This window comes from Myotis lucifugus, unplaced genomic scaffold (assembly GCF_000147115.1).
Source record: "Myotis lucifugus unplaced genomic scaffold, Myoluc2.0 scaffold_1, whole genome shotgun sequence".
In the NCBI taxonomy this organism is placed as follows: Eukaryota; Metazoa; Chordata; class Mammalia; order Chiroptera; family Vespertilionidae; genus Myotis; species Myotis lucifugus.
In genome coordinates, this window is record NW_005871049.1 from 28436903 (window position 1) to 28464640 (window position 27738).

At 37.0% G+C, this 27738-nt stretch overlaps 1 protein-coding gene across 10 annotated transcripts in view; it reads left to right on the top strand.

The window, feature by feature from the left end:
* The window catches only part of PDGFC (platelet derived growth factor C), a 180607-nt gene that overhangs the window by 80455 nt on the left and 72414 nt on the right, over positions 1-27738 (top strand). For 7 of the 10 annotated variants that reach the window (XM_023755482.1, XM_006081866.3, XM_023755495.1 and 4 more), the window contains one exon: positions 14731-14926. In XM_023755482.1, the coding sequence (XP_023611250.1) occupies positions 14823-14926 (104 nt within the window). In that variant the 5' untranslated portion in view covers positions 14731-14822. Of the gene's footprint in view, positions 1-5328; positions 5390-12237; positions 12257-14730; positions 14927-27738 lie in introns of those variants that run through there. The other 3 variants (XM_006081868.3, XM_023755490.1, XM_023755510.1) reach the window with 2 other exon arrangements.

Sequence of the window (27738 nt, forward strand, 5' to 3'; positions counted from 1 at the left end):
CCTCTATTCTATATAATAAAAGGGTAATATGCAAACTGACCCTACACATACAGAACGACTGGGAATGACTGGTCACTATGACACACACTGACCACCAGGGGGCAGACGCTCAATGCAGGAGTTGCCCCATGGTGGTGAGTGCGCTCCCACAGGGGAAGCTCTGCTCAGCCACAAGCCAGGCTGACGGCTGCCAGTACAGCGGTGGTGGTGGGAGCCTCTCCCGCCTCCTCAGCAGTACTAAGGATGTTCGACTGCAGCTTAGGCCTGCTCCCCACTGGCAAGTAGACATCCCCCGAGGGCTGCCGGGCTGCCAGAGGGGTGTCTGACTGCCAGCTTGGGCCTGATCCCCCAGGGAGCAGGCCTAAGCCAGCAAGTGGACATCCTCCAAGGGGTCCCAGACTGCAAGAGGGCATAGGCCAGGCTGAGGGAACCCCTCGAGTGCACAAATTTTTGTGCACTGGGCCTCTAGTATATAATAAAAACATAATATGCTAATTAGACCAGACGACCTTCCGGATGACCTTCCAGACTAACTACCAGATGAAGCTGTGGAGGCAAGGGCCAAGGCAGAGGCAGCCACGGCTGTGGTGGGGGCCAAGCCCCTTGCACAAATTCATACATTGGGTCTCTAGTATATATATGTGTGTGTGTGTGTGTGTGTGTTTGTGTGTGTGTGTGTGTGTGTGTATATGTATGTAACACTTCTGAAAATGAGTCCCTATCATTTCAATCACAAAAGAACTAGAAGCAGAATCAAATTAGATGTATCGTCTGCTACCTGACCCACCTACATGGCTCCCGAGAACCACTGCCCATTTTAAAATGCATGCCCTGCTGGTACTAGTCACCCTCACAGCACTGCTTCCTGTTGCCACAGAAGGGAGCAGCCCTATTATCCATCCTTGCCTGCAGTTTGTGGGACTCACGTTTGATACTCACGTTTTTTGTTCTCTCTGTTCATGATGTCTCAATCTAGTTAGAAGTTTTCTCCTTAGTGGAGTGGGGATGATTAAGCCACCTTGATTGTACTGTAAGATAGTTCTTGTGAGTGTCTAATAGTTTCCAGCCCACAATTGGTGCTCCATGTTGATAACTGTTTTTGTCATTTGCACTTAAAAAACTATTATGGTAAATAAATCTTTGTGGAAATATGGGAGTGCAATTGAATTATCTGTTCTGTTCTGTATACATTTCTTGATATCAAATCTTTAACATTTTCTCCAGAAAATATAACAGTATTTTCAGAGAACATAAGAATTCTTAGTTGTTCTAAATTACATATTAGATGCATTTTTTCCAGAAAATATTTAAAGACTTTTATAGAATTACACTTAAAGTATGTGAAATATTATCATCACTTATGTAAAAATCATGCTATATCTATTAGATTATCTTATATATCTATTATGTGTATATATATATATCAACTTATTCTAAAATTCAAGATAGTCTTTCAGATGCAATTCTTATTTAATCTCTGATTGCTAAATTGGTTAGTGTTTTATTTTTATGTTATTTTACCAAAATGGCCCTGTAGATCATCTGGTCATGGAGTGAGGAACTCCTTGTTTGTTTTACTTTAAAATGGATGTTATTTTTGGAGAAATAGTTCTTACCCATGGTTTCATATATAAAATGGTTCATAGATTGTTTCTGTGGGCTGGACAAATACTCCACAATTGTATGCTATTGTGTGAAAACTATGAGAGTGTATTTGAATATATAATTTTCTGGTTTGAGTTTCCATACCTTTCACCAGATTCTCAAAACTTTCTCAAGCCATTGGTTTAAAAAGATAAAAACATAGCTTTTGCTCTTAAATACTTGGTTCAAAAGTTTAACATATTTGAGGAATTCTGAAACCTCATTTTATAATTGGAGCAATTATAAAGGGACAGAGGATTATAGACATTATTTAGCAAGTCATGTCAGAATTTGTCTTTGTCTCAAAACTTTCTACACTATTACATTCTTCTGTCTAGATCATCCTACTGGCAATGCTTCTTATCATGTGAGCTACTGTGTTATTCCACCATCCATAATACTTTTAAGTTCTAAACATTACCATTTATTACTCTCATTTAGCACAGAAAAATTAAAGCATAATGCTAACTAAAATAAGTTTGCAAACTCCACCCAGGTAGTGCTCAGCCAGAAATTGATTTTTTTTCTTATTAATGTTATATTGAAATGGTGTTATTTGAGGACCTACTGTACTTAACTTTTGATTTCTAGAAGATCATGGTGAAGTAATTTCAAACATGAATTTAAAATAATTTAATTTCATAGAAACATATTTGAGGATATGGCAGTAGGTGGCTGATATTGCATCTAATGTGGGGGATTTTGGACAATTCTTTTCCGAAAGCAACAATAGACCAGGAGACAACCCATATGTCATCCTTTTTATCTACTAAGTTTTCTTTGTGATATATTTGATGGTGAAATATGTGCTTTATTATTGTCTATCATGGGTAATGTACTCTGTTATGCTTTGGGGGATACAACAGTAAAAATCGAACAGTGAGAACAAAACAAAACCCTAGGCAGAATGCATGATCTTTTAGAGTCTGCTAATTAAATTACACAGATGTATTTTAAAGACTAAACAATCATGTAAATAAATGCCTACATACGTGAGACTTGCATCATTGTGGAGGATAAGCCGTTTTTACTTCCAGTTTTTCATATCAGTTAACCCAATGGTAGTATTAGAAACAATTCACAAGTAGCTCGTTAAAAAACAGTTAAACAAAAAAAAAGTTATTAGGATTGTTGTTGTTGTATTAATCTATCTTGAAGTAAAGTACTCTAAATGTAATAGATATTACCAAATTTAAGAAAATGTTCTACTCAGTGGACTAAATTTAATAAGGATGCTAACAGGAACATATCCACTTAAGAATTAATCACATATATCCAACTTGAAAGACTTCCTGGGGTCATATGATGTAGTGGAAAGAGAATAGGATTTAGACCTAAAATATCTGATTGAACATAAACATTGACATTTGTTATTAGGGTAACCACATGTCCAAATTTTCTGGGGACAGTCATAGTTTATATGTTTTCCTGACACAATAACACCACCCTCTTTCATTCTTATAAGTTTACTAGAGGCCTGGTGCACAAATTTGTGCATGGGTGGGGTCCAGTTGGCCCACCACAATGGGGGCCCATCGGGCTGGGCTGGCGGGTGGAGTGGCTGAGGGCATTGGCTGGCCAGCCTCACCCCCGATCAGGATGTTTGGGGCCGATCAGGGTGCTGGGGGCGGAGAGGGGGGGTGATCAGGGCCCGGATCAGGCTGGTTGGCTGTCACAGTGCATGTCATAGCCACCTGTCGTCTAGTCGTTCTGGTCACTGGGCTTTTATATATAGACTAGAGGCCTGGTGCATGAAGGGGGGTGTGTCCCTCAGCCCAGCCTGCACCCTCTCCAATCTGGGACCCCTCGAGGGATGTCCAACTGCCCATTTAGGCCCCAACCTGGTGGGATCGGGCCTAAACGGGAAGTCAGACATCCTTCTCACAATCCAGGACTGCTGGCTCCTAACTACTCACCTGCCTGCCTTCCTGATTGCCCCTAACTCCTTCTGCCTGCCAGCCTGATGACCCCTTAACCACTCCCCTGCCAGCCTGATCACCCCCTAGCCACTCCCCTGCCAGCCTGATTGATGCCTAACTGCTCCCGTGCAGGCCCAATTGCCCCTAACTGCCCTCCCCCGCTGGCCTGGTTGCCCCTAACTGCCCTCATCCTCTGGCCTGGTCACCCCCAACTGCCCTCCCCTGCAGGCCTGGTCACCCTAACTGCCCTCCCCTGCAGGCCCGATTGCCCCTAACTGCCCTCCCCTGCAGGCCTGATCTCCCCCAACTGCCCTCCCTTTCAGGCCTGGTCCCTCCCAACTAACCTCCCCTGCTGGCCATCTTGTGGTGGCCATCTTGTGTGTTGGAGTGATGATAATTTGCATATTACTCTTTTATTAGATAGGATTGGTTTGAACAAGACATTTTATGGTCAAATTACTATGATAGCCAACTTACAACTATAAAGTTTGCGTAATACTTTTGGTTTTGAAGATTTTTGTGATAACATGAAAATTATTAGAAGAACCATAGAGAGGTATATAAAAAGTAGTGTATTCATTTGGTCAGGGTGATTAAGGTGACTGAATAAAAGAGGGTAGTTTATTTTAGCTAGTCCTTATTGAACAAATTACAATTACTCTTATTTAAGTAGTTGTATGCCCTATTTGTTTTGTTGAAATCAAGTCATCGAACATGACTACCAGGAACATTGGAACCTAGACTTTATTTGTGATAAGAATAAGAAATAGATTCTATTTAATTAAAATTTCAATGAGTTTTCTAAACTGAGTGAGAAAAATGGAACCAATTGTTTCAGATTTATCAACATTCAATTCATTTTTGGATATTCTTAGCCTTTGCTTTTTTATAATTTTTAAGAGATACTTATATGTCCTGTTAGCTTTGGAAAATCATAATAATTCTATTATTTTAATAAGTTATTGTTAGTAATCACACATTTTAATGTTTATTCCTATGAATTTGATCTTAAGTGTACAATTTCTCAAAGAAAAACAATTTCATGCAACACTACTCCTGAATCCCATTTCATTTCAGATGATCTACTTAATCTCTGGAATGGCTTTCCCTTAGCCTATTGAATCTCTTCTTGGATAGCTGCTAGAGGCTTGTATTTGAAATAAAATTAAACAAAACCATTTTTATCAATAGCAAATGAATTCCCAACGAAGCCAAGGTCTCTTTATCAGTAGGAAAAAGAAATGAATTCTCCCTAAATTTGAGATGCCATTAACTGAACACCAGGAGGACTATAAAAACTTGGCAAGTGAACATCAGCTCACCATATGAAACTTTTAAAAATATAGATTGTGGGACAGATGTTTTGGGATAATAATTACCACTTTATGGGGTTGTTAAAAACATTAACTAGATAATGTGTATGAAAGCATGTAGCCAGTAACCTACAATTTTTAGTAGATACTCGATATATCTTTGTTGAAATCTGGGAAGAATGAAGAGTCAAGGGAATATATCCTACAAAATAATGCTCTTTCTTTTATTTTTTTCTATGCCAGCCAAGACCCGCTCCCTTAAAAATTGGTATCAATGACCATGAATTAAAGTTTATTTGATTCAGATAATCATTTTTACAAGCTCTATGTGTCTTTTCAATCATTCAAAATTTTTTTTACTTCCAAAATCTGAAATTGAAGATTCTGAACCACCTAGATTAGGATTTGAGGTCACCAAAAGACTCAATTTTACTATCTCCATCTACTGGCAGGGAGGAACTATACCCAAGCATCTGGACTGGCATAGAAAAGAGGAGAAAGAACATTTAAAAGGTAAGCAAAACATATATTTTTATTTACTCTGAATTTTTAAACTTTTCTTATCATACACTCTAATGTAATTGCACATAAGTAAGGTTGATATGAACCATATTGCAGATTAAAATTTGTTTAGGTGGTATAATAGTCTTATCCGATTCTTCCGCATGGACAAGTGTAGGCTCGATGCCTTCCTTTTACATTGGGGTCTTTTCTATCCCTGTACCTTTAAATTTCTGTTTAGTTGATCCAGTACTTCAGTGCTGTTTTCATTTTCTTAATAATCTTGACACTGCAATGTACTGAAATATCTCTAATCTTATTCCTGCAGTCTCTGATATGTTAAGACAATTTTCCCTTGGCAAATTATTTTGACTATTCTAGTGTAAAGAGAGTAGAATTATTTTTTTTTAAGTGTAGTTAATTATTCTGGTATTTCTTGGCCTTTTGTCCATTCTTCATTTATAACTATTTTCTTTTGGCATATAGTAATGAATAAAAGTCCCTTGTTAATTAATTAATGAGTAAAGTCTTAATACATATTTATATCAGGGTCTTTTTTATTTTATTTTATTTTTGTATTTTGCTTCCCACCACACATCTTTTATTTTGGTTGACTTTTTATCAAGAATATAACATTGCAAGCAAATTTTGAAGTATGATAGCTGCTATAAAATAAATATATGGAAGGTTTGTGGTGGTGTACAGAAATCACTATAAATTTTAATCACATATTTTAAATTATTAGTATAGCTGTTTTAAGGCTTATGTAATGTGTATTCTTGTTTTAAAAGCCCTACTTCAACTTAATAGAAAGAGTATTAGCCATTTGTCAGGATAATTAGTATTATTACCCTTAACCACAATTAAGTTTTCCCCTGTTTTCTCCTGCTCCTTCTCATCCCTGGGTCATTTGTTTCCTTATATCTTTGTTCCATTTGGGGGGACAGTATTCTATTTACTTAGAAGATACATGGGTCGATTTATGGGAAACATAGGTGGAAAGTTTTCAACATCAAAATTGGATTTTATGAGCAAGAAGTTTCAAGGAAATGCTCTGTTCCAACAGGTCTGTTCACTTGCGGGAGGTCACAAATGCAGTTGGTTCATTGCTGGCTGGGGGATTACACTCACATAAACAGTGCAAATACCTTGTGGCTTCTGACAGTGTCCAATCTGACAAACATATCCTCAAAGTCTTCATTGAGATCAGAGATAGAGAAGCAGGTATTTTTTAATAACGCTGAAGCAACTAGTGATAATGAGGTGTTAGACAATAATCTCTTCTCACAAATGAAACTTCTGGTGGACTTTGTGAAGTTCAATTCAGTCCCTATTTTGAATAAAAGTATATAGAGTATCTTCTTGAATCTGTCTCATCTATGTTTCAGCTTCTCTTTTTAGACCACTCTTAAAGCTAGTTTTTGCTTAAGAATTGTGCTAATGGATATATTCAAACCAACTCCAGAATAAAGTATACTTAACCTCTTCATGTTGGTGCTTATTCACTCTTTTATAATAGACTAACTAGATGGCAAAATAATATAAGCTGAGATGAAATAGATTGGCATGATTATTTTCATTCTCATTATTAAAAATATATTTGTTTTGAGAAATAAAATTTAAGCCACCAATTTTCCCACTAAAATTGTGTTTTATTAGTACTTTATGGCTGACATTTCTATTAAAAACCTCATATCTATATTTTATTCAGATTTTACCGTCATGTTAAGATTGACAGGAGTTACTGAGGGCCGAGTGTGGGGCGGGAAGGTGATGTTTGCCAGCAGGGCAGGATGGTTAGAACATTCCTGAGTATATTCATATTTAATCCAGCCCATAAGGACGATATGTCCCAGGATAATTGCACTTCATTTGGTTCTGATATCATTATGTGGATTTACTACTGAGACCAAAGATTTTACTACAAATAGAACTTATAAATCTCAGATATTGCTTATGGAAATGCAAATACTTTATGACTTATTTACAGCATTTAATAACATTTAAAACATAAGTAGGAGGATATAACTTGTATAGATGTGACCAAATGAATTATTATTTTTCAATATTTGAGTATTATTTGTAAGAAATTCATAGTCTCATTATATATAAATTCACCTTTGAACATAAAATGCTAAATGCAAGTAGGAAGCAGAAAAGTCATTTTTCAGCACTATGATTGCTGAATATATTAAGACTGAAATAAATATATTCCTATTTTATTGTATCTTAGGAATTATTTATTTTGCTTCTTTCAGAGGTTAACCTAAAAGAAAATTTCAAACATAGTTTAAATATTCATTGAAGGCATAAACTAGTGGTCTTATTTGTACTTTTCTCTGAAATAGTAGGTTTGTATTGATTACCTGAATTTTAAACATCTTTCCATTAGAATGTCAGTACTGTATCTAGACATTATGTGCTCAGAAAGAAATAGGTAGCTACTTTGCATATTTGAAATTGCTGGTAAATTCCACCCTGAGTGTTGTAAGTTATATGTCCTGTGCAGATAAAAAATTGCCAGATGTTGAGTCTCTAAAACAGATGAGGTTCTTTACTGAACATACTTTCTATTAAACAAGCTTATATACTATGAATTTGTACTTAATGATGTTAGTTTTTGTCATATTTCATACAAATGTATTTTTCTACTTATATTTTGTGTAAATTTTCTACATTAAATAACAGTTTAAATTTAACAAGAGATCTGAATAAATTTTGAAAAAAATTGAATCAATAGTGTATCTTGGAAGTGATTTTTTTTTTTTGGTAATGTGAATTACTCCTAATTTATTTTACATTCTGGTTTTTGTCTCTTTGTGGTACCTAAAGTAATGCACAATTTAATACAGAATAAGGAATAATAGCATTGCCTAAACATGCTTCACTATAGTGGTGTGTGTAACTATGTATATGTACAATTATATTCATTACTAATTGATGTGTGATAAAGGCTTTATGATTCTGTGTTTATAAAGTTGGCTATCTATCCTGTGGCATAATCGGTGAGAAGATTATTGCCAGTCTGTCTTCCATAATTGAGCCTCCACTTACAATGTGATATCTCATTTTTTAAAATGAATTTAGGTTGTTTGCCATTGACTTAAGGCTAAAATATCATGCAGTCAAATCTTTACCATTTCAGTATCTCATGCCTCAATACAAGAAGAATTTGATAATCTTATTTCTGTATTCTCTTATGATGCCAATTCTGATATTTTAGAGCCTGAAAAAGGAACAATAACCATAATCACACCAAGATAACAGGTCTAAATCAAGACCACCTCTGGCAAATCCAATCATGTTCACTGTATAAATAATTTTGGTGGTATGTACAAAAAGTCAACACTAATTGTCTTCAATATAGTAAAAGTGGTTTATTTAGTCATGTACCTGAGAAGCCCAGAGATGGAATGAATTTATTATGCAGTTTGATCTGGGATGTAGCTTCTTTTTCCTATTTACTGTGTATCTGCCTACTTCTGTATCAGACTGGATTCTGTTATGATGGCTTAATGACTACAGTAGTTCTGGATCTTACTTCTGCACCCCGAGTGTCCTAATTCCCAAGTATTAAGGGGGATGGGGAAGCCATTGGATTCACTCCATTTGGCCAATTAGAGTCATCCATGCAGTGAGAGAAATGGACTTATATTGAGCTTCCAGGCATACTTTGTGGAGGGTCAATCCTGCCTTTCTTTATTCAGAGGCTATTTCACATTGGTAATGAGGGATGCTGGGAAAATACTCCCTATACTAACTTTCTTTCATTAGTAGATTTTTCTGGAACTTCCTGAACACAGGCCCCCTTTCTTCCCATTGCTCATAGAGAGGAGGCTAATGGCTGAATTCTTATACTTCTCAGTAGATACCAAAAAACAAAACAAAACAAAACAACCTTTTTTTTATTTTTTAAAGATGGGAGCAGGGTAAAGGAAATGGCAAAATTTTTACTTTTACAAAGTTGTCCCTTTTTCTCCTTCATTAATCAACCTGTAGAAAGAAATCAGAAATGTAAAATCACTTCCTAAAAAACACTGGTTCTTGCTTAATCAATTTGATCTTGATGAACTCAGAATCCTTATACATATGACCAATATTGCATAGCAATCTCCTATTTGCTGATTTCAGAAAAACTTCATACCTGATAATACATTTTTTTCTCTCATTGTATTTAAATTAGAAAGAATGTGGTGGACAAAGTTTCTCCTTCATGTACATACTGATTTGTAGTTATTAAGATGGTTAATTTATTCAGTTATCATTTTATTGAACTTTAAAATAGGTTGTGATTATTTCTAGTTTATAAAAAATAACATCAAATATCTTGCCTAAAATAACTAATTTTATCAATTGATTTATTTTGATAGTTAAGATAAAATAATGATTATAATGTAGCTTTCTCAAATATGTCAAAATTATAAACATCTATTTTTTTAAAAAAACAAAGCAAGCATATAAAGAAAATGGCAAATCTCAATAGTGAGTACTCTACTACCTATAGCCTTCAGCTGAAAAATACATGTAGATTCTAATAGATGAATTTTGAGTAAAATATCAAATACACATTTTGGGACTTTAATTGGTGAGGTGTATACATTATAAAATATCTTTAATTTTATATGAACAGTCTCTGGAAATTTAGGAATTGAAGATGAAATTTTAAAATAACACATAAAATTGTTTTTGGCTATGTTCTGGGATAGCAAGTTTGTTTCTATTGATTTGTATGAAGTAGTGATGTGTGCTGGGCACAGTGCTAGGTACTGGTTGTGGACTTTAATAAAAATAGTTCTGCCATCTAGGAATTTATAGTGGGGTAGAAAAGAAAGATCAAGCCATATATTATGATTAAAATATGCAGTCCTGAAGGAATGAATACACACAAGAATCAGGATGGCAGTCTAAACTAGGTAACATCCAAAGTGGGTTTTGAATATTAATTATTAGTATCATTATTTAGTGGAGTAATGATACTCAATTAAAGTCCCAGAAGTTGTCATATTAAGAGGACAAGATTTTTTTGTTTGTTTGTTCCCGATGTCCGAGGTACCTGGAACAGTTCATGACACATGATAGAGTCTCAACATATGATTTTTGACTATTCATTCCCTGGAGGAATAAAATGATTTTATTCTGGGATAAATTCAGGAACCTAAGTTGAGCATATCTTAAACATATTGTTTTATGGCTTACTTAATATAGCAATCCCTTATTTTATTTTTTCTTGAACATTTATTCATGTAATTTTTAAACAGTTTGGATAAAGAAAACTTTGTTGATTATCTTTGTTTTATTTTGCTACTTCTTTAAAGGTATGGCAAACAATAGATTGAGCTGATGGGGTCTGAGTTTTCTGTCTAGTATATTAGTCTTTTGTTTTAATAGTCAGAATTATAAATATGAAAATGGGTTACCTATATTGTTTGGGATTTTTCTTTTCTTTTTCTTTATTTTTAAAATTTTATTTTTATTGTTGAAAGTATTACATATGTCCCCCTTCTCCCCCTCCCCCATTGACCCCTTCTATCCCCAACCAAGGCTTTCTTTGCACTATTGTCTGTGTCCATGAATTATGCATATATGCATATAAGGTCTTTGGTTAATCTCTCCGGACCCTTTCCCTCTGAGATTCCTCAGTTTGTATGGAGAGATATCTCTTTGCTATGTGGAGCTCAAGTATATCTTCCCTCTACAGAATCAAAGAGGATTAGGATGAGATTATTCTAGTTTTCCTAGGAAAAAGGTGCCAATCATGGAAGCAGTAAAACTAGCTTTTACATATATGTGTCATGTGATTTTAACTATTGCTTAAAAGTGAAAAATTTGTTAATTGAGAGCTAATGAAAGTGGAAACAGAGATAGCTTATTATTTATAAACACAGTAATAAAATTAGGATAAAGGAGGTTTATCACTGGGGAAAAACAGTGTGCAGAGCAAAGCACACATAAGACTGGTGAATAAGTAAGGGTTTGAAAATAGATGCAACTGACTATTACAGAAATGCCTTTATATGCACAATTTAAAATTAACATGTATTTGCAAGTAAACACCTCAAAAATTTCACAGGACATCAGTGAAGTTTACACGTGTGACATGTCACTATAGTCTTGCCTATGTGAAACAGGAACCAGAATTCTTCAGAACTCTAAAACTAAACCAAGAGTGGAAACTCCTTTCTTTTTACCTAGTTCTTAGTATTACAAGTCTTTCTTTTGACAATCAACTTATAACATTAGAATAGAGAAGGAAATGGATGATTTATCTGTTTTTATGAATTATATATTATCCAGAAATACCTTTTTTAGTGTTATCTTTATTAAGCATTTTCAATTATTATAATTTTCCTTGCTTATGATCCTTTTACTCCTACTCTCTTTTAGCTTCAAAGGGACTAACAGCATGGCAAATATTTGGAAATTATTTTAATTGTAATACTAAGCTTATTGAATACATATGAAAATACAATGATTCTATGTAGTTGAATTGTATGTGTATATACATAATCAATAGTTTTATCGTATTTGCATTATTAACTTCTTTTAGTCTTTTCTTTTCTATTTTTGTTTCATTTTAGTTTTTAATACTTATACCTTAAGGGGTTGTACAGGATAATATGAAATGATGTATAGTTACAATTTAAAAAATTTAGTGTTTGTGAACATTTTCATTTTCCATGCTAAATTCATCTATAATGATTAATTTATTCTTGTTTAGAATACATTGAATGGAGTATCTTGGAAATATTGTAGTGATTTGACTACAAGCAATTGTTTTATTTCATTGGTTCTTTTTTGTGTGGACCGTTATTGACTAGGAAAGAAGCTATTCAATAAAATAGTTACAAAATATATACTTATCTTATTCCTAAAATACCAGTAAGTTATATCTTTGGAAAAATGATATTTTTAAATAGCAGGGGTATAAATGCAGAGTCTTAATTTGGTAGAACTTACTGTTTGTTGCTTTTTTCATTTTGATTATAGAGGTAGTAGTTGAGATTTATATAAATCATATGTGTTTGGTGGCAAACCTCAGTGCATTTTGAGATGAATTTTTAGGAGCAGCAATTTAACTTAGGAAATTTACAATGCTTAGCACAAATAAGGCTTAGCTTTTTAGTCTATGAATTATGTTTAGTTACAGTTTAGCAGAATTGTGAATTATAAAGAAAAGAAAAAATGTTAACAATTTAAGTATACACTTTTTATCTATGAGCTGTTTTGACTGGAGATATAAAAATAGATTCAAATCTTTTAATAACCACTTAGTTTTCTAGATTATATATGAAAGTAAACGTTGCTGTATTTGTAAAGAGTGCCTTGAGATATAAGGCATTTGCTTTGAGACGAAATGGGGTAAATATTAATAAATCTGATTGAAAAAAGTTAACTTATTAGAAATATTAGTTAAAAAAGAAGAATCCTCGATATAAGCTACTACTATGTGTAGATTATTGGAATAAAATTTAAGGAGTGGGAAAATATCTCATTTCCATTTAAATTTTTAACATTTATTAATTTTAGACAGAGAGAGAGAGAGAGAGAGAGAGAGAGAGAGAGAGAGAGGGAGAGAGAGAGAAAGAGATTTGTTATTTGACTTATTCATGCATTTATTGGTTGATTCTTGTATGTGCCCTAACCAGGGTTCAAACTCTCAACCTTGCCATTTCAGGACAATACTCTAAGTGACCTAGCTACCCGGCCAGGGTCCATTTTTGAAAGAAAGCTTTGAAAACAATTTATTAATTTAATTTTAATAGTAAATTAGCATTATCTTCTATAGGGAAGATATCATCTAACTTGATAGATCTTATGTCTTCCTAGGAGATATACTGGTGTGCATAGAGGAGTTATTGATCATTTCATATATGTTAATATAGCCAACAGCAGTATCAACAATTAGCATCCAATTTAGAAGAGAATGTATTTCTATGTAGGTTACTTACTGCTGAGGACAAGGTTAGGCACAAATTTAGGTACTTAAAGCATATTTTACTAATATGATGATCTTCCCCATAATGTGTACTAGGTATTGTCAAAGGACATTATATATGTCTTTACCTTGTCTCCCTATTTCTAGGTTAGAAAATATAAAAAAAATACTTACCAAACTGATTGTTAAAACAGCTGTTTATGAGGATGAAAATACTGCTTCAAGAATCATAGACAAACTTATTAAAATTATTTTGGGTGTTTTAACAATCAAAAAGGTTATTCTTTAATCTTAATTACATGACCCTTCTAATACATGACTCTTGACATTGTCTTTTAAATTCAAGGAGTTTCTTAGAGCAGTATTCTTAAATTGCATTTTACCAGAGTTCAATCATGTATTTTGACTAACATAATATTAAATGAAAAGTTGTTGCAGTTATTGTACATGCTAGAACTCTGATTGCTGTTGAAGAATGGAGGCAAAAAGGAATAACTTGCCATCCGAACAGCTTTGTGCCCAATAGAAGATGTATTCATTTCTAATAAAGTGTAAGAAATTATCATAAATTTGGCCATTTAAAACTCACTTTATTTCATCTTAGCTCTATGGGTCAGAAGTCTGGGCATCCTGTGACTAGGTTCTTGCTCAGAGTTGCACGAGGCTAAAATCAAGGTGTCAGCCAGACTTGATTCTTCCTGGGGGTTGTGGAGAAGAGTCTACTTCCAAGTTTCTTCAGGTTCCTGAGGTTTTAGGACTGAGGTCCCATTTCCTTGCTAGCTGTCAGCCTTAGCCTGTCTTCGGCTGGCTTCCCACAACCCCGGACATGTCACCTCCTCCGTGTTCATTGATGCCAGCAATAAAGAATCAACCTGCTGTTGAATCTCTCTTACACTTTGAATTTCTCTGAATTTAGGAAGGGCCCAGCTTCTTTTATTAGGTTAGGCTCAGGCAGATAATCTACATTTTGATGAACTCTAAGTTATCTAACCTAATCATGATTAGGGGGAGTTCAATCATAATTTGTATTTTTAAAACTAGTTATATCGCACTTCTTTTTGTTCTAATATGATTCATATTTGATAAGTTCTTGGAGATTAGGGTCTTAATTTTATTGCAATTTTAGGAATCCAAAAGTATTGGTTGTTTGAAATTTTGGTAATTTGATTAAAATGACTAATTTGCTTTGTTCTTTGAAGTATACCTATACATAGGTTTTTACTCAATAATGTTAAAATAATCTCTTTTTTTTCTGGTTAAATTCTGAAGAGAGTAATACTTAATTTATATTTTATGAAGCATATCCAACACTTGTTTGGGTAAAATGTGGATGATTAAAAAAAACATTTATTTTGAAACCTATGATTTTTAAAATGTCTGTTCTCAATGTAAGTGTATACCTATGTTTTTGTTTTAGGAGTACAAGCTCCCCAGCATGAGAGAATTATTACCGTGTCCACTAATGGAAGTATTCACAGCCCAAAGTTTCCTCATACTTATCCAAGAAATATGGTCTTGGTATGGAGATTAGTAGCAGCAGAGGAAAATGTATGGATACAACTTACATTTGATGAAAGATTTGGGCTTGAAGAACCAGAAGATGACATATGCAAGTAAGTTATCATACTTGAAATTCCAACAGATTGTAACAACTGTTCTGATCTTTCAAGTTGCTTCATTTTGATGGTGTGATTTTCAGTGGCATCTTTTGTTCTGTTATGTTTTCCTGCTGATTCAAGAAATTTACAGCCTTATTTAAGCTATGTTTCATTTAAAATTAGAAGACACATACATACAAATACACAGCCATTAGTTTTTTTCTACTTCTGCACATAATTTGAGAAAATGTCTGGTAAAAAAATACATACAGAGTAAAACTGTAAAATAAGGAATTGAGAATAAAAATCCAAGTGAAGGACTACAGTTGTGCCAGAAAAGTGTTACCATTAGTGCTGAACATTTTGCAGAGGAGCTTCCTGATAGTCAATCAATAAAATAAAGAATACATTATTAAAAGAAAATGCAGTATCTGTGGGTACATATTACCCATCATACCTAGTATTCTTAAGTACAGTACATATATGGATACATTCCTACACATAGGACCAAGAAGTTTTAATTTTTCATCACAAAAATTATGGATCTGAAAGCAGAATTAGAAATTTAGGCTAACTTTATGGTTTGACTGGTAGAAACTTACCATAATTCTCCTAGAAGCACTCATGAACCAAAGTCAGCTGGAGTATTTCATCCACGCAAAAGACCACCTACTGTATGTCATACAAATATTACTCTTTAAATCCTATGTGAATACACTTGTCAAGGTTGGGTGGTCTTATTGAAGATTTTTCACTTCAGTGGCATTTGTATATCGTAAAAATATTTTACTTGAGCTTCCTTGCAGGGTTCTTTATTTTTTCTTTGATATACAAGTTAAAAGAGAATTTTCATTTTGTGGTATATTACAGCTAAAGATTTCAATGCAGATGAAATAAACTTTGTACTTGCTGTCATCACAATTTGTATCTTTAACATTTATAGGGTTAGATTTTTTTCACATTTCTGCATTCTGCAACATTGCATGTCATGTTATTTTTTCTGACATCTATAACCTTAGACTTTGAGAACAGAAGCTGTCCTAGCTATCTATAGAGATTTGGAGAAGTGTCTGCCCTATATATCATTCATATTTTATACCTACACCAACGCTAAAACTCATTTTCCTACCACCCATCTTAGTTTTTCACCATGCTGTAAACTGTACCAGTTGTCTTCTTTTCATAGATAGGATTTCTTAATATTTTCAAAAGTTGTGAAAAGTTTAAGATATTGTACCATTTCAAAGTAGCCAGTTAGCTTACCACAAGTTCAAGAATGCTGATAGAAGATAGGAGCCTCTTGGGTCAGAGACAAAGGACTATGTTACAAAAGTAGCAGTAGCCAGAGTATTAGCACTTTCTCTTCCCCTAATTCCAATTCCCACAGGTCAGTGCCAAGAGAGCTACATGATACCTGCATGCTGAGTGATTTGTGTTATGGGAGAGGAATTGTTATATATGTGTGTGTATGAACATAGTTATGTGTGTATGTATATAATGTATGTTAATCATTAAATAATAATAATTGAACTATCATTCAGCATGTCTAACCTAGGTTGTGACTCAACTCAGCCAGTAAGAGACTCAACTTAAAAAAAAGTGACTTTTTCAATAATAGTTCTGAAGTCCCTTCCTTTTGTTTTTCCCTGATTACCCCTCTTATCCCTGCATATCTAATCATTGTATTAAGCTTTTTTCACTTCATGGCTTGATTTTCTCTATAATTTTATGCATATATTTCCATATGTACTGTCCTATAAAAAGTGAATTATTTTTTGCCTGTTTTGAAATATATATCAATAGGATAATACTGAGTGTTTACTTTTGTGACTTGCTATGCACTTCAAAACAAGCAAAACTAAAAATATTTTTAAAGTTAGTTCATGTCAATGCAGATAGGTTAGATCACTTGTTTACCTTAATAAGTAGTCTGTTTCTAATGGCTACCTAGAAATGCATATTAACTTAATATCTAAAACCAATCACTGTTTATTCCCTTCCCAAAATATGAAGTTACCTGAGAATTTTAACTACTGTGGAATACTAACTCCCCAGATACCACCACACTATACTGATAAGACAGAACTGAATTTATTGCTTACCTTGGTGACAGAGAAGACTATGTTAACAGCTTTAGTAGACTCTGGGGAGGAAAAGCAAAGGCAAAAATGGGTCTTTCAATGTGGAGACTTGATTAAGATGGGTAAAGGATCAGGATTAAATAGTTTACAAGTGGTGGAAACAGGCAGGGTATTTCAGGGAAGAGTTTCATCAATGTTAATACTTTCAGTTGAAGAAGTTAGCGGTTCTTTTGGGAAGTTCATGTAAAGAGGAGTAAAGTTAATTGCCTGGGCAATAATGATGGCAATAAAATAGTAATGTCATGTTATTGCAAAGAGGACACTGGTGGGTGTTTTTGTTCTATCGTCCAAGCTGGTTAACTACAGTTAACCCCACTTCTCATTAGCATGCATATGATAATTATCCTGGGTTTTAGTTTTGTATTTTTTAACTTCACAGTCAAGACATTGTTTTTATTATTTCATGTAATCTATAGGTGATAAAAAAATTATTAGCTTTCTTTAAAATTAAAAAATGTTTTGAACATTTTCATCTTTTCCTGCAGTTTATAATAGAATTAATGTGGCATTAGTATTTGCTCATTTATTTACTCTTACATTCAACAAGCACTTCTTGAGCATGAACACTGTGGTAGGTAATAGGATGACAGTAGTGAGTGGGAAATGGCTCATACCCTTGTGTAGCTTAGTCTGGATAAGGAGGCAGACAGACAAGTAAACAGTCAAATAAAACAAAATGCCACCAGTCCCAGGATATGGTAAATACGGAGTACAGTTATTACTGTAACTGATTATAGTTAGATAGCTTTGTTGACCATTTTCTAGCTCATATCATAACTGTGTATCTTACTGGTAGCAGTCTATAAATAATTGTTATTAATTTATTGTGGAGAATTGTGTGAAGATGAATTTACCCTGCCAAGCAGACCTCAAAAATTCAAATATTCACTGTCTGTGTTTTGCTCTAGTAGATATAGCTTTCAAGGATAGTATAGGTTTCTTACATCAATTTTACATTGCCAGTATAGGCTGTGGGTGATAAAATTATAAGGAAACAATTGTTTTTTGAGAACAACATAAAGTATTCCTTAGTTTCATGACCATACAATTGAAATAAAGGAAGACATTATTGTTTACTTAGCTGATAATGACCTTGAAGATGCATAAGTGCATCATAAGAATCTATTTTCAAAAAAAAAAATTTTTTCATGAGCCTCTTAAAAGAACATGAAAGAAAGAAAAGGTACCACTAGTCACTGTTTGGCATGAGTGATCTTAAATTTTAGCCGTGAGAGATCCAAAGGTGTCCCATGAAGCCCTTTACTTACATATTAATTCCTGGCCTGAATCTGCAGAACTGAGAATAAGCAGCTGGGTGTTGGACTTTAATTCAGAATTTTGGTCCTGTTCATGATGGCAAGAAAAAGATAGATTAAACAAAAGGCATTGGTACCTTTTTAAGGTTCACTGTGGAACCCTGCTAAGACCAGCTAAGAAGGTTTGCCTGGTGCTGTGGATGATGATATGGCTACTTTCTGTGGTATGCTTACCTCAACCACTGGTGAGGGGAAGGTGACCTAGATTGGCTTAGGGAATTCATTACTCATCCCCAAGCCTTTTTAAGGACTCATCTGTATCGCAGCACATGCAGATTGGTTACCTAAACAAATGATTTCTGTTTTAAGGAAGAAGGGGAGGCACATTGTAGCTGTGCAGATAAACAGTAGTGTCTGCTAAGTGCTCTGTTATAGCTAGGAGTGATGTAAGTATTGCAGCACAGAAAGATTGGTTATAATTCAGGAGGTATGGGAATACAATGTGTGGTAAGCCTCCAAGAATAGGTAAGAGTCTAGTACCTGACTAGCACCTAATGGATTCTCAGTGTAAGTTAGTTAAAATAAAATAATAGGTGTACCTAAGAGAAATACACACTCCAGGCAGAGTTAGACTAGAGATGGCGAAAGGAGGGAATCATTTGCAAATGATGAGTTTCTCTGGAGCAGGAGATGCCTTGGAGGTGTGGTAAGGGATAAAGCTGTTGGTTGGATCAAGTTGTGAAGAACTTTGATTGCTAAGCTGGTAGGATGGAACTTCCTTTCTTATGCTGTCAGAAGCTAACAGTTAAAAAAAAAGGAGCTAAGGGTTTTGTTGCAGAACAGGGTCATAGACTGGTCTATATTTTAGGAAGAGAATAGAAGCATGCAGAATAGATTTGAGGAGAGTTTCAAAGTGATTGGAATAGTTGGAGGAATTTTATTTTTTCACAAACACACATTTATAGGTAAATATTCCTTCAGACTTACACTTTGGCTAAGTAACTCTTTTGTGATTGGTCCATTAACAGAAAACATATTTGCCCATTTATCATTATCCCTTTTGTTGTTAATATTGTGTGTGATGGAGATGGATGGGTGGGTGTGTGGGTACCCATGCACCTGTGTACAAAGAAAACCTGCAGATATTCCAGTATTTTTTTTTATTTCAAAGGTACATTCTCTTTTGTCCCAAGGCACAAGTTATAGGAAGGACAAAATTGCCAGTTTCAATATTTATGACATTAGAAATATTTCTAACCCTAGTCAGTTTGGCTCAGTGGATAGAGCATTGGCCTGAGGACCGAAAGGTCTCGGGTTTGATTCCAGTCAAGGGCACGTTTCTTGGTTGCAGGCTCCTCCCTGGCCTGGGCCCTGGTCAGGGCTCCTGCAGGAGACAATCAATCAATGTTTTTCTCTCACATTGATGTTTCTCTCTGTCTTTCCCTCTCTCTTTCCATCTCTCTAAAAAATCAATGGACAAATATCCTTGGGTGAAGATTAATGAAAAAGAGATATTTCTATTAGACAACCAAAAGAATAACTTAGAATGTTAAATGGTCCTTATATTATAGAGAAGAGGTGCCCTTCCTCTTTTCTCTGAGGGTTAGTCTGGATTTATGTGAGCTTTGAGAAGAGCAGATGATACAGACTCATATTACATCATGTCTACATGTCTAAGAATATGACAATTCTGCTCCAGTTGCGCCTTAACAAAATATTTTCCTAATAAATTGTGGCATAAATTTAAAAATAGTGGGATTTATACCACAAAGTATAACTGTAAGACTCAGTTTCAGGTGACCACAAATAATTAGCCAATGACTGTAACAATCTTGTAAAGAAAATGTTTGGATTATGTTACTAAAAATTTCAGGATTAGTCTTTATCCAGATTCTGAGCAATGCCATTCTGTCACTTTTGCTACACCTCTATAGGCTTGCTTCCCTGTAGTTGACTCCATTCTCAATCAGTCTGTCTTCACATACTGGAAGAGAAAGGCCCAAAAGTACAAGATTTAAGCACTTGCAATCTTTGAAGGAGACAGGGACTTTTCTTGTAAAAGTTATTGGAAGAGTTTTGATTGGTCTATTGTTGTTGTTTTTTAAAGATATTTTTATTGATTTCAAAGTGGAAAGGAGAGGGAGAGAGAGGAACATCAATGATGAGAGAGAATCATTAATTGGCTGCCTCTTGCACACGCCCCCTTCTGGGGGTCAAGCCCACAACCTGGGCATGTGCCCTTGACCGGAATCGAACCTAGGACCCTTCAGTCCCCAGAGCGACTTTCTATCCACTGAGCCAAATCAGCCAGGGCTGATTGGTCTGTTTCGAACTCAGTATCCATCCCTGGGCCAGTTACCATAGTGGGGGATAGGGTCATGTGTTACTGTGTTTGTCAAGATTTGGGTTGTGTGCCCATCCCTAAGCCAAGTAATGAACTGTGATTGGTGGAGACATTGTCTCTGAAAGCAGAAAACTGTTTTTTTTTACCCATCTGAAAGAGGAAGAGGTGGTGGAGATACAAAAATAACAATCTCCACTCTCAGTGATAAGGACCAAAAGGAGCTGAAGGTCAGCTGTCAAATTTACACTTCCTGTTTTTGCTACCTGCACTTTTGGCCACAGAATAGAGTTTTCTTTAGAGTGAAGATTTTTGCCAGTGCCCTTTCAGCAGCTCTTGACTGTAGTTTGCTCAACGGCATAATTTATAGTTTTGTTATCCTTTGACCTCTGTAGCAATTACTTTTGTAATGTAAAAAAAAAAAATCTTCCCAAGAGGGCTGAAAATGAAGGGTGGGGACCTGACCAAGTCTGAGATCAAGGGACTCTGCCCTTGGCTAATGAGATGTTTTGGTTTTATGTTTTGAAATGTTCAAAATCAACATTCTAAGTAGAGAAAGAATGTATCCTGTAACTCCCAAAACTCACGTCTGGTTCACCCAGTGTCTGTCTCTCACGGAGACTTTACCTTTTTTCTTGCATTTTATTTTCTCCTCTTCTACCCCCAGTATTGCCCTCTCTTCCTTGCCTTCCTTTTCCCACCTTCCCTGTTTGTTTATTGCCCAGAGATCATGTTCCTATGTTGATTCAAAAAGAGTTTTCTGGTTTTCACTCTTTGAGGACCTAGGGAATATTGTGATGCCATTCTTGTGCCATGCCTTTACTTTCAGTGGCTGCCTTGTTCTCACTGGGGTAATGATGAGATCTCTTCTTTGAATTGTGAAATTGGCACAATGGTATGAAATACAGGCAATTCCAGGTCCAAAGAAATACCCATATTACTAGCTAGCTAGTTATCTATTTATATTATTTTATCAAAAATGAAAAACCAAGCAAGAGTAATAGAGTAATAATCAATAATAAAGGACTTATAAATGTATTGTGACATTTCTACAATAGTCTCTCTTTTCTCAGCTTCTTCAAGGGTTTATGCTGTTATCTCCAACATTATGTTAATAATATTTTGCTCTATGAGCTTACAAATAACATACTGTCTTTAATTCACCTGGCACCGAATCTTGGAGAGTTAAACTCTGTTCAAATCTCTACTTATGGAACAGCCTACCTTCGAAAAAAGTAAATCTTTATTATTATTATTTTTATCCTCACCCAAGGACATTTTTTCCATTGATTTTTAGAGAGAGTGGAGGGGAGAGGGAGAGAAACACCAATGTGAGAGAGACATCCATTGGTTGCTTCCTGTATGCCCCCAACCAGGGCTGAGTGCCTGCAACCAAGGTACGTGCCTTTGACTGGAATTGAACCCAGGACCCTTCAGTCCACAGGCTGATGCTCTAATCCACTGAGCCAAACTGTTTAGAGCAGAAATCAATCTTTAGGCTACCTCCACTGGCGTTTATAATACAGGCAGGTGCTGACTTAGGATTTATTTCTAAGTGATTGATGAAATTGTCTCTAGTTATTATTTGATTTCTCCTCTAATGGTTTTGCCAGTGACTGAAAAATATATAAATTTTACAAAAGGATTATTGTTTTGCTATGTAATTAACAAAGTTTAAATTAATATATTTAACAAAACCTTTCCAAATTAAGCTGAAATGATTTTTATTGCATCTGATCACATGTAAAGGAAGAGAATGGCAGTTAAGGACCACTTTGCCTGCTTCCTTGGCAGTGTTGTTCGTATTTACCTCTGCTTTCAGCAAAAGGAATGATCTGAATATTATCTCCTATCCCATGTTTACTGTAGGCAAAGTAGCAGAACTTTGAGTCCCAATAGACTGACTCTGTGAAAGTAGAAGCAACTGTTATCATTCAGTAAAACTTTCAGAAAACAAGTGAATAATAAAGGATTTTCCCCTGGTACATAGATAATCTCATAGAAATCAAGGAGAATGCTCTTGTATTGGATTAACATATTTAAAGAAAAGTGCTACAAAAAGGATCTCGCTTCAACTTAACATTTCATTAAGACAAATCAAGAGAACCTTATCTTAATGTATCACAGTGCTTATCTAAGGCAATGGTTTAGGGTGGCTATGACTTGCCTCAGGTTAGTTGAAACTGAATGTTGGCTATGATGGATGCTTGTGTAAGCCAGTCCCTGGCTTAAGAACCATTGGGAAGACCTCTGTGTATTTATAGATAGTCCCTCAGAGGTGGGCAATTAGTAACCTACTGGCTAATAGGTGGGTACCTACAGGTGTCCCTCTGCTTTTCATGAGTTTGCATTACTCCACTTTCCTTTCATGAAATTTAGTACCCCTTTTTTGCTAACTGAAAGAAATCTGAAGAGGATAGTGTTCAGCGTCTGTTTTGCAGCGAGTGTTATAGAGGCAGCAGGCAAACCAAGCAGTTGTGGCAAACTTCCAAGCTCTTTCCCTGGAAACTACATCATCAGCATCTCAGCATCAAGCCACCATAGCTTTGAACTGTGCCTGTCAGCATTTGTGCTTTATCTTGACTCATTTTGTGCGTGGGTTAGCAAGATGAGTCCTAAGGTATCCAAAAGCCTAAGAGACCTCTGAAGGGTGTTATGCTAATTAATATTTTCCATCATGGTGAACAAAATAAAGACATTGTATGTATATTGAATTTTGGATCTGGAAACACTCCCAATTTTTTCCATATCAATTAATGGGAATTGCTTCTTTATGCAGTTTCAGCTTACATAAGGACACTCTCCTTTAGGATAGTGAGGGGAACCAGTGTTAATTTGGGAAATGAAAATTTCCTATTGTGCAGGTACCATACTGATCCTTTAGCTCTTTTTGGTAGGATGAATTGGCAACTTACTTAAATGAGGGAGTTTAATTTACTAGGAAGAACATTGGCTTGCTTGGAATGCCCAACATGTTTCAGATTCACTTCTGTCATTTACTGCTATCTCTATGGCCTTGGTATAATCCTTAGCCTGCTTTATCCTTCTATGCTTAAAATATATTTAAAATATAATCTTGGGTTCCACATGAAGATTAGTCTCTTCCAACACTGAACTGTTTTCCTAGATATTCACATATATATGGATACACTGACATTTATTTGCCTTCATTCAGAAGGTAATCTTATATCTTATCTAATAAAAAGAAAAAATGCAAATTGATCGTACCTCTGCTACATCACAGCCACTCCCCACCAGCCATCAGAGCACTATATGCAAATTACCCAACCAAGATGGCAGCCAGCCACCACGGAGCTGGAGCAAGCAGGAGGCTTGGTTGCCCCGGTGATGGAGGAAGCCAAGCTTCCCGCCTGCCCTGGCCGCTGTGGCCTCTGCAAAAGACAACAAAGTTTCAATTATAGAAGCTAAATAAATCCCAGATACCTGCTTCCAGCCAGCCTTCACTGGGAGCTTGGGTGGCTGGGGGCCGTAGCCAGCCTGCAAACAGCCATCAGCCCCTCACCCAGGCTGGCCACACCCTCATGGGGTGAGGGTCCCCACTGGGGGGCTTGGCCAGCCTGCAAACAGCCATCAGCCCCTCACCCAGACTGGCCAGGCACCCCAGCAGGAGCCCCATCCCTTAAGGGGGTGTGGCCAGTCTGAAAACAGCCCTCAGACCCTCACCGAGGTTTGCCAGGCACCCCAGCAGGACCCCCCCCCCCCGATCTGGGACACCCTGCAGGGCAAACCAGCCGGTCCCCACCCATGCACCAGGCCTCTATCTAAACTAATAAAATACAAAGATGCTAATTGAGCATACCTTCGCTACACCCAAAGCCACGCCCACCAGACAATCAGAGCGAATATATGCAAATTAACCCAACCAAGATGACCGCCGGCAGCCACGAAGCTGGAGCAAGCAGGAGGCTTGGTTGCCCCGGTGATGGAGGAAGCCACGGTTCCCGCCAGACATGACCTGGCTGAGGCCTCCGCTCATGGCAACAAAGTTTCAATTATAGAAGAGAAATAAATCCCAGATACCTGCTTCCAGCCAGCTTCCACTGGGAGTTTGGGTGGCTGGGGGCTTTGGCCAGCCGTAAACAGCCATCAGCCCCTCACCCAGGCTGGCCAGGCACTCCTGTATAATAAAAGGGTAATATGCAAATTGACCCTAACAGCAGAACGACTGGGAATGACTGGTCACTATGACACACACTGACCACCAGGAGGCAGATGCTCAATGCAGGAGCTGCCCCCTGGTGGTCAGTGTGCTCCCACAGGCGGAGCTCTGCTCAGCCACAAGCCAGGCTGGTGACTGCCTGTTCAGGGGTAGTGGTGGGAGCCTCTCCTGCCTCCTCAGCAGCACTAAGGATGTCCGACTGCAGCTTAGGCCTGCTCCCCGCTGGCAAGTGGACATCCCCCGAGGGCTCCCGGGCTGCCAGAGGGATGTCTGATTGCCAGCTTAGGCCCAATCCCCTAGGGAGCGGGCCTAAGCCAGCATGTGGACATTCCCCAAGGGGTCCCAGACTGCGAGAGGGCACAGGCTGGGCTGAGGGACCCCCCTGAGTGCACAAATTTTTGTGCACCGGGCCTCTAGTATATATATAAAAACCTAAGTGACTGAATGACCGAATAACCAGTCTACTGGTCACTATGATGCTCACTGACCACCAGGGGGCAGACGCTCAATGCAGGAGCTGCTCCCTGGTGGTAAGTTCATCCCCCTGGCAACCTCTCCGGGCTGGCCAGCCCCCCCGATTGGCCCCAGGGGGCGGGCTGGCCGGCCAACCTCCCATGGCTCTTCCCCCCAGGCGGCTGCCCCCCGTTCAATTGGCCCCAATTGCCGGCCAGGCCGAGGAACCCCACTCGTGCATGAATTTGTGCACAGGACCTCTAGTCTATAGGAAAACGATCTTCTGCATATCATTCCAGACATCCTTCCGGATGAAGCCGTGGTGGCGGGGGCCAAGGCAGAGGTCGTTAGGGGCAATCAGGCAGGCAGGCAGATTGGTTAGGGGTGATCAGGCAGGCAGGCAAGTGGTTAGGGCTATCAGGCAGGCAGGCGAGCAGTTAGGGATGATTAGGCAGGTAGGCGAGTGGTTAGGGACGATCGGGCAGGCAGGTGAGCAGTTAGGGATGATCAGGCAGGCAGGCAAGTGGTTAGGGGGTCCAGGCAGGCAGGCAAGCAGTTAGGGGCAATCAGGCAGGCAGGCAGAGTGGTTAGGGGTGATGAGGCAGACAGGAAGGCAAGCGGTTAGGAGCCAGTGGTTCTGGATTGCAAGAGGGATTTCCAACTGCTGGTTTAGGCCCGATCCCCCAGGGGCATCCCCTGAGGGGTCCCAATGGATTGCGAGAGGATGCAGGCCAGGCTGAGGGACATCCCCTCCCCACTCCCACATGCACAAATTTCATGCACCAGGCCTCTAGTAGTTTTATAAAAGTTCTTTGAAAATATTACAGTTTAAGGTACTATAACTTTTCTGTTTCTATGAAAAAAATCACTTCATGTTTCTTGATTTATACACGATACCTAGGATTAAGATCCATTTTTAATTTGACAATAGTTTTAAATGATAAATTCTTAACATTTTGATAAACTCCATATTGTAACCAGTAAAAGTAGCTTTCTGGAAATGCCACTGCTATAACATAGTCCTGTTCATTCTCTCATCATCCCACACCTGTTCTGAGGGAGTAATGTAACATTACCTGTGTCGTACCTAGCTAGCCCCATTCCTTTCCATTTTTGAGCTTTAAAAATCATGTTCCTTTAATTTATTTATTTTTTAAATATATTTTATTGATTTTTTACAGAGAGGAAGAGAGAGGGATAGAGAGTTAGAAACATCGGTGAACAAGAAACATGAATCAGCTGCCTCCTGCACACCCCCTACTGGGGATGTGCCTGCAGCCAAAGTACATGCCCTTGACCAGAATCGAACCTGGGACCCTTCAGTCTGTAGGCCAATGCTCTATCCACTGAGCCAAACCAGTTAGGGCAAGAATCTTCTTCCTTTTAAATTAATATGACAAAAATGTTACTGCTTGGACATCCATCAGGTGCTCAGCTGTTTCTTTTGCCATTTTCAATCTCTTTACTGTATGACTCAAGACCATGAAGAATTCCTAAATTTAATGGAACCAAGAATTTTTTGATTCAGTATGCTTTCATAGTTATGAAGTATTATTGGACATACAATTCATTTTGAAATTTCATTGCTCAAAGATTTTTTCCCACCAACAAAAGTTATTCTTCATAGCTGTTTCAAGCACTTGAAAAATGTTTGAATACAATTTCAAATCTCAAGTACACTATGCTCCCATCTGCTGGGAGACAGACTGTTTCCCCATATGGCAGCTGATTTAACCCCCTACTCCTTTCTCCACAGAAACCCCATGCAGTAACTTAAAAACACCATCTCCTTCTTGACCTTTCTATCTGTAGCTTTCCGTCTTAGCCCCTCAGTTTGAACAATCAAGCTAGTTCATGATATCAAAATATTTGTGTAAATGGAACCAGTCATAATTTATTGCTTCTAAAATTATTTCATGGGATTGTGGTAGGCACTGTTTTTGCTGAGGCATTGAGGTTAAACTCGCTGGAAATGAGGCCTGCACTATATATTATCTTAGGGTATTTTGAGGGGGGAAAAATCGCTCTGATCAGTTTACCTACTATTTATCTAGATTAAGAACTTCCAAATGAGTGACTGTTAATAGTCAGACATCATGCTGCAAATTGTGACACTCCTCTTTTGAGCTTAGCAAAATTCAGTTACTTGTTAATATAGCTCAACAATTTTAATATGAATAATTTCTTAGAAGATAAAAAAGGAAGCTTTGAAATCTATTCAAAACTTTCCAGGTAGCATAAAAAGAAAGGGAAAAAAGAAAAAGAGAAGGGAAGAAAGAAAAAGAAAGGGAGAGAGGAAGAAAGAAAGGAAGGGCTCAGCCAGTGTCGCTCAGTAGTCAGGGTTCAATATTGGTCAGAGCATATGCCCTGGTTGCAGGCTCAATCCCCTGTAGGGGGCATGTGGGAGGCAACTGACTCTCTCCCTCTCCCTTCCTCTCTGAAATCAATTATATACA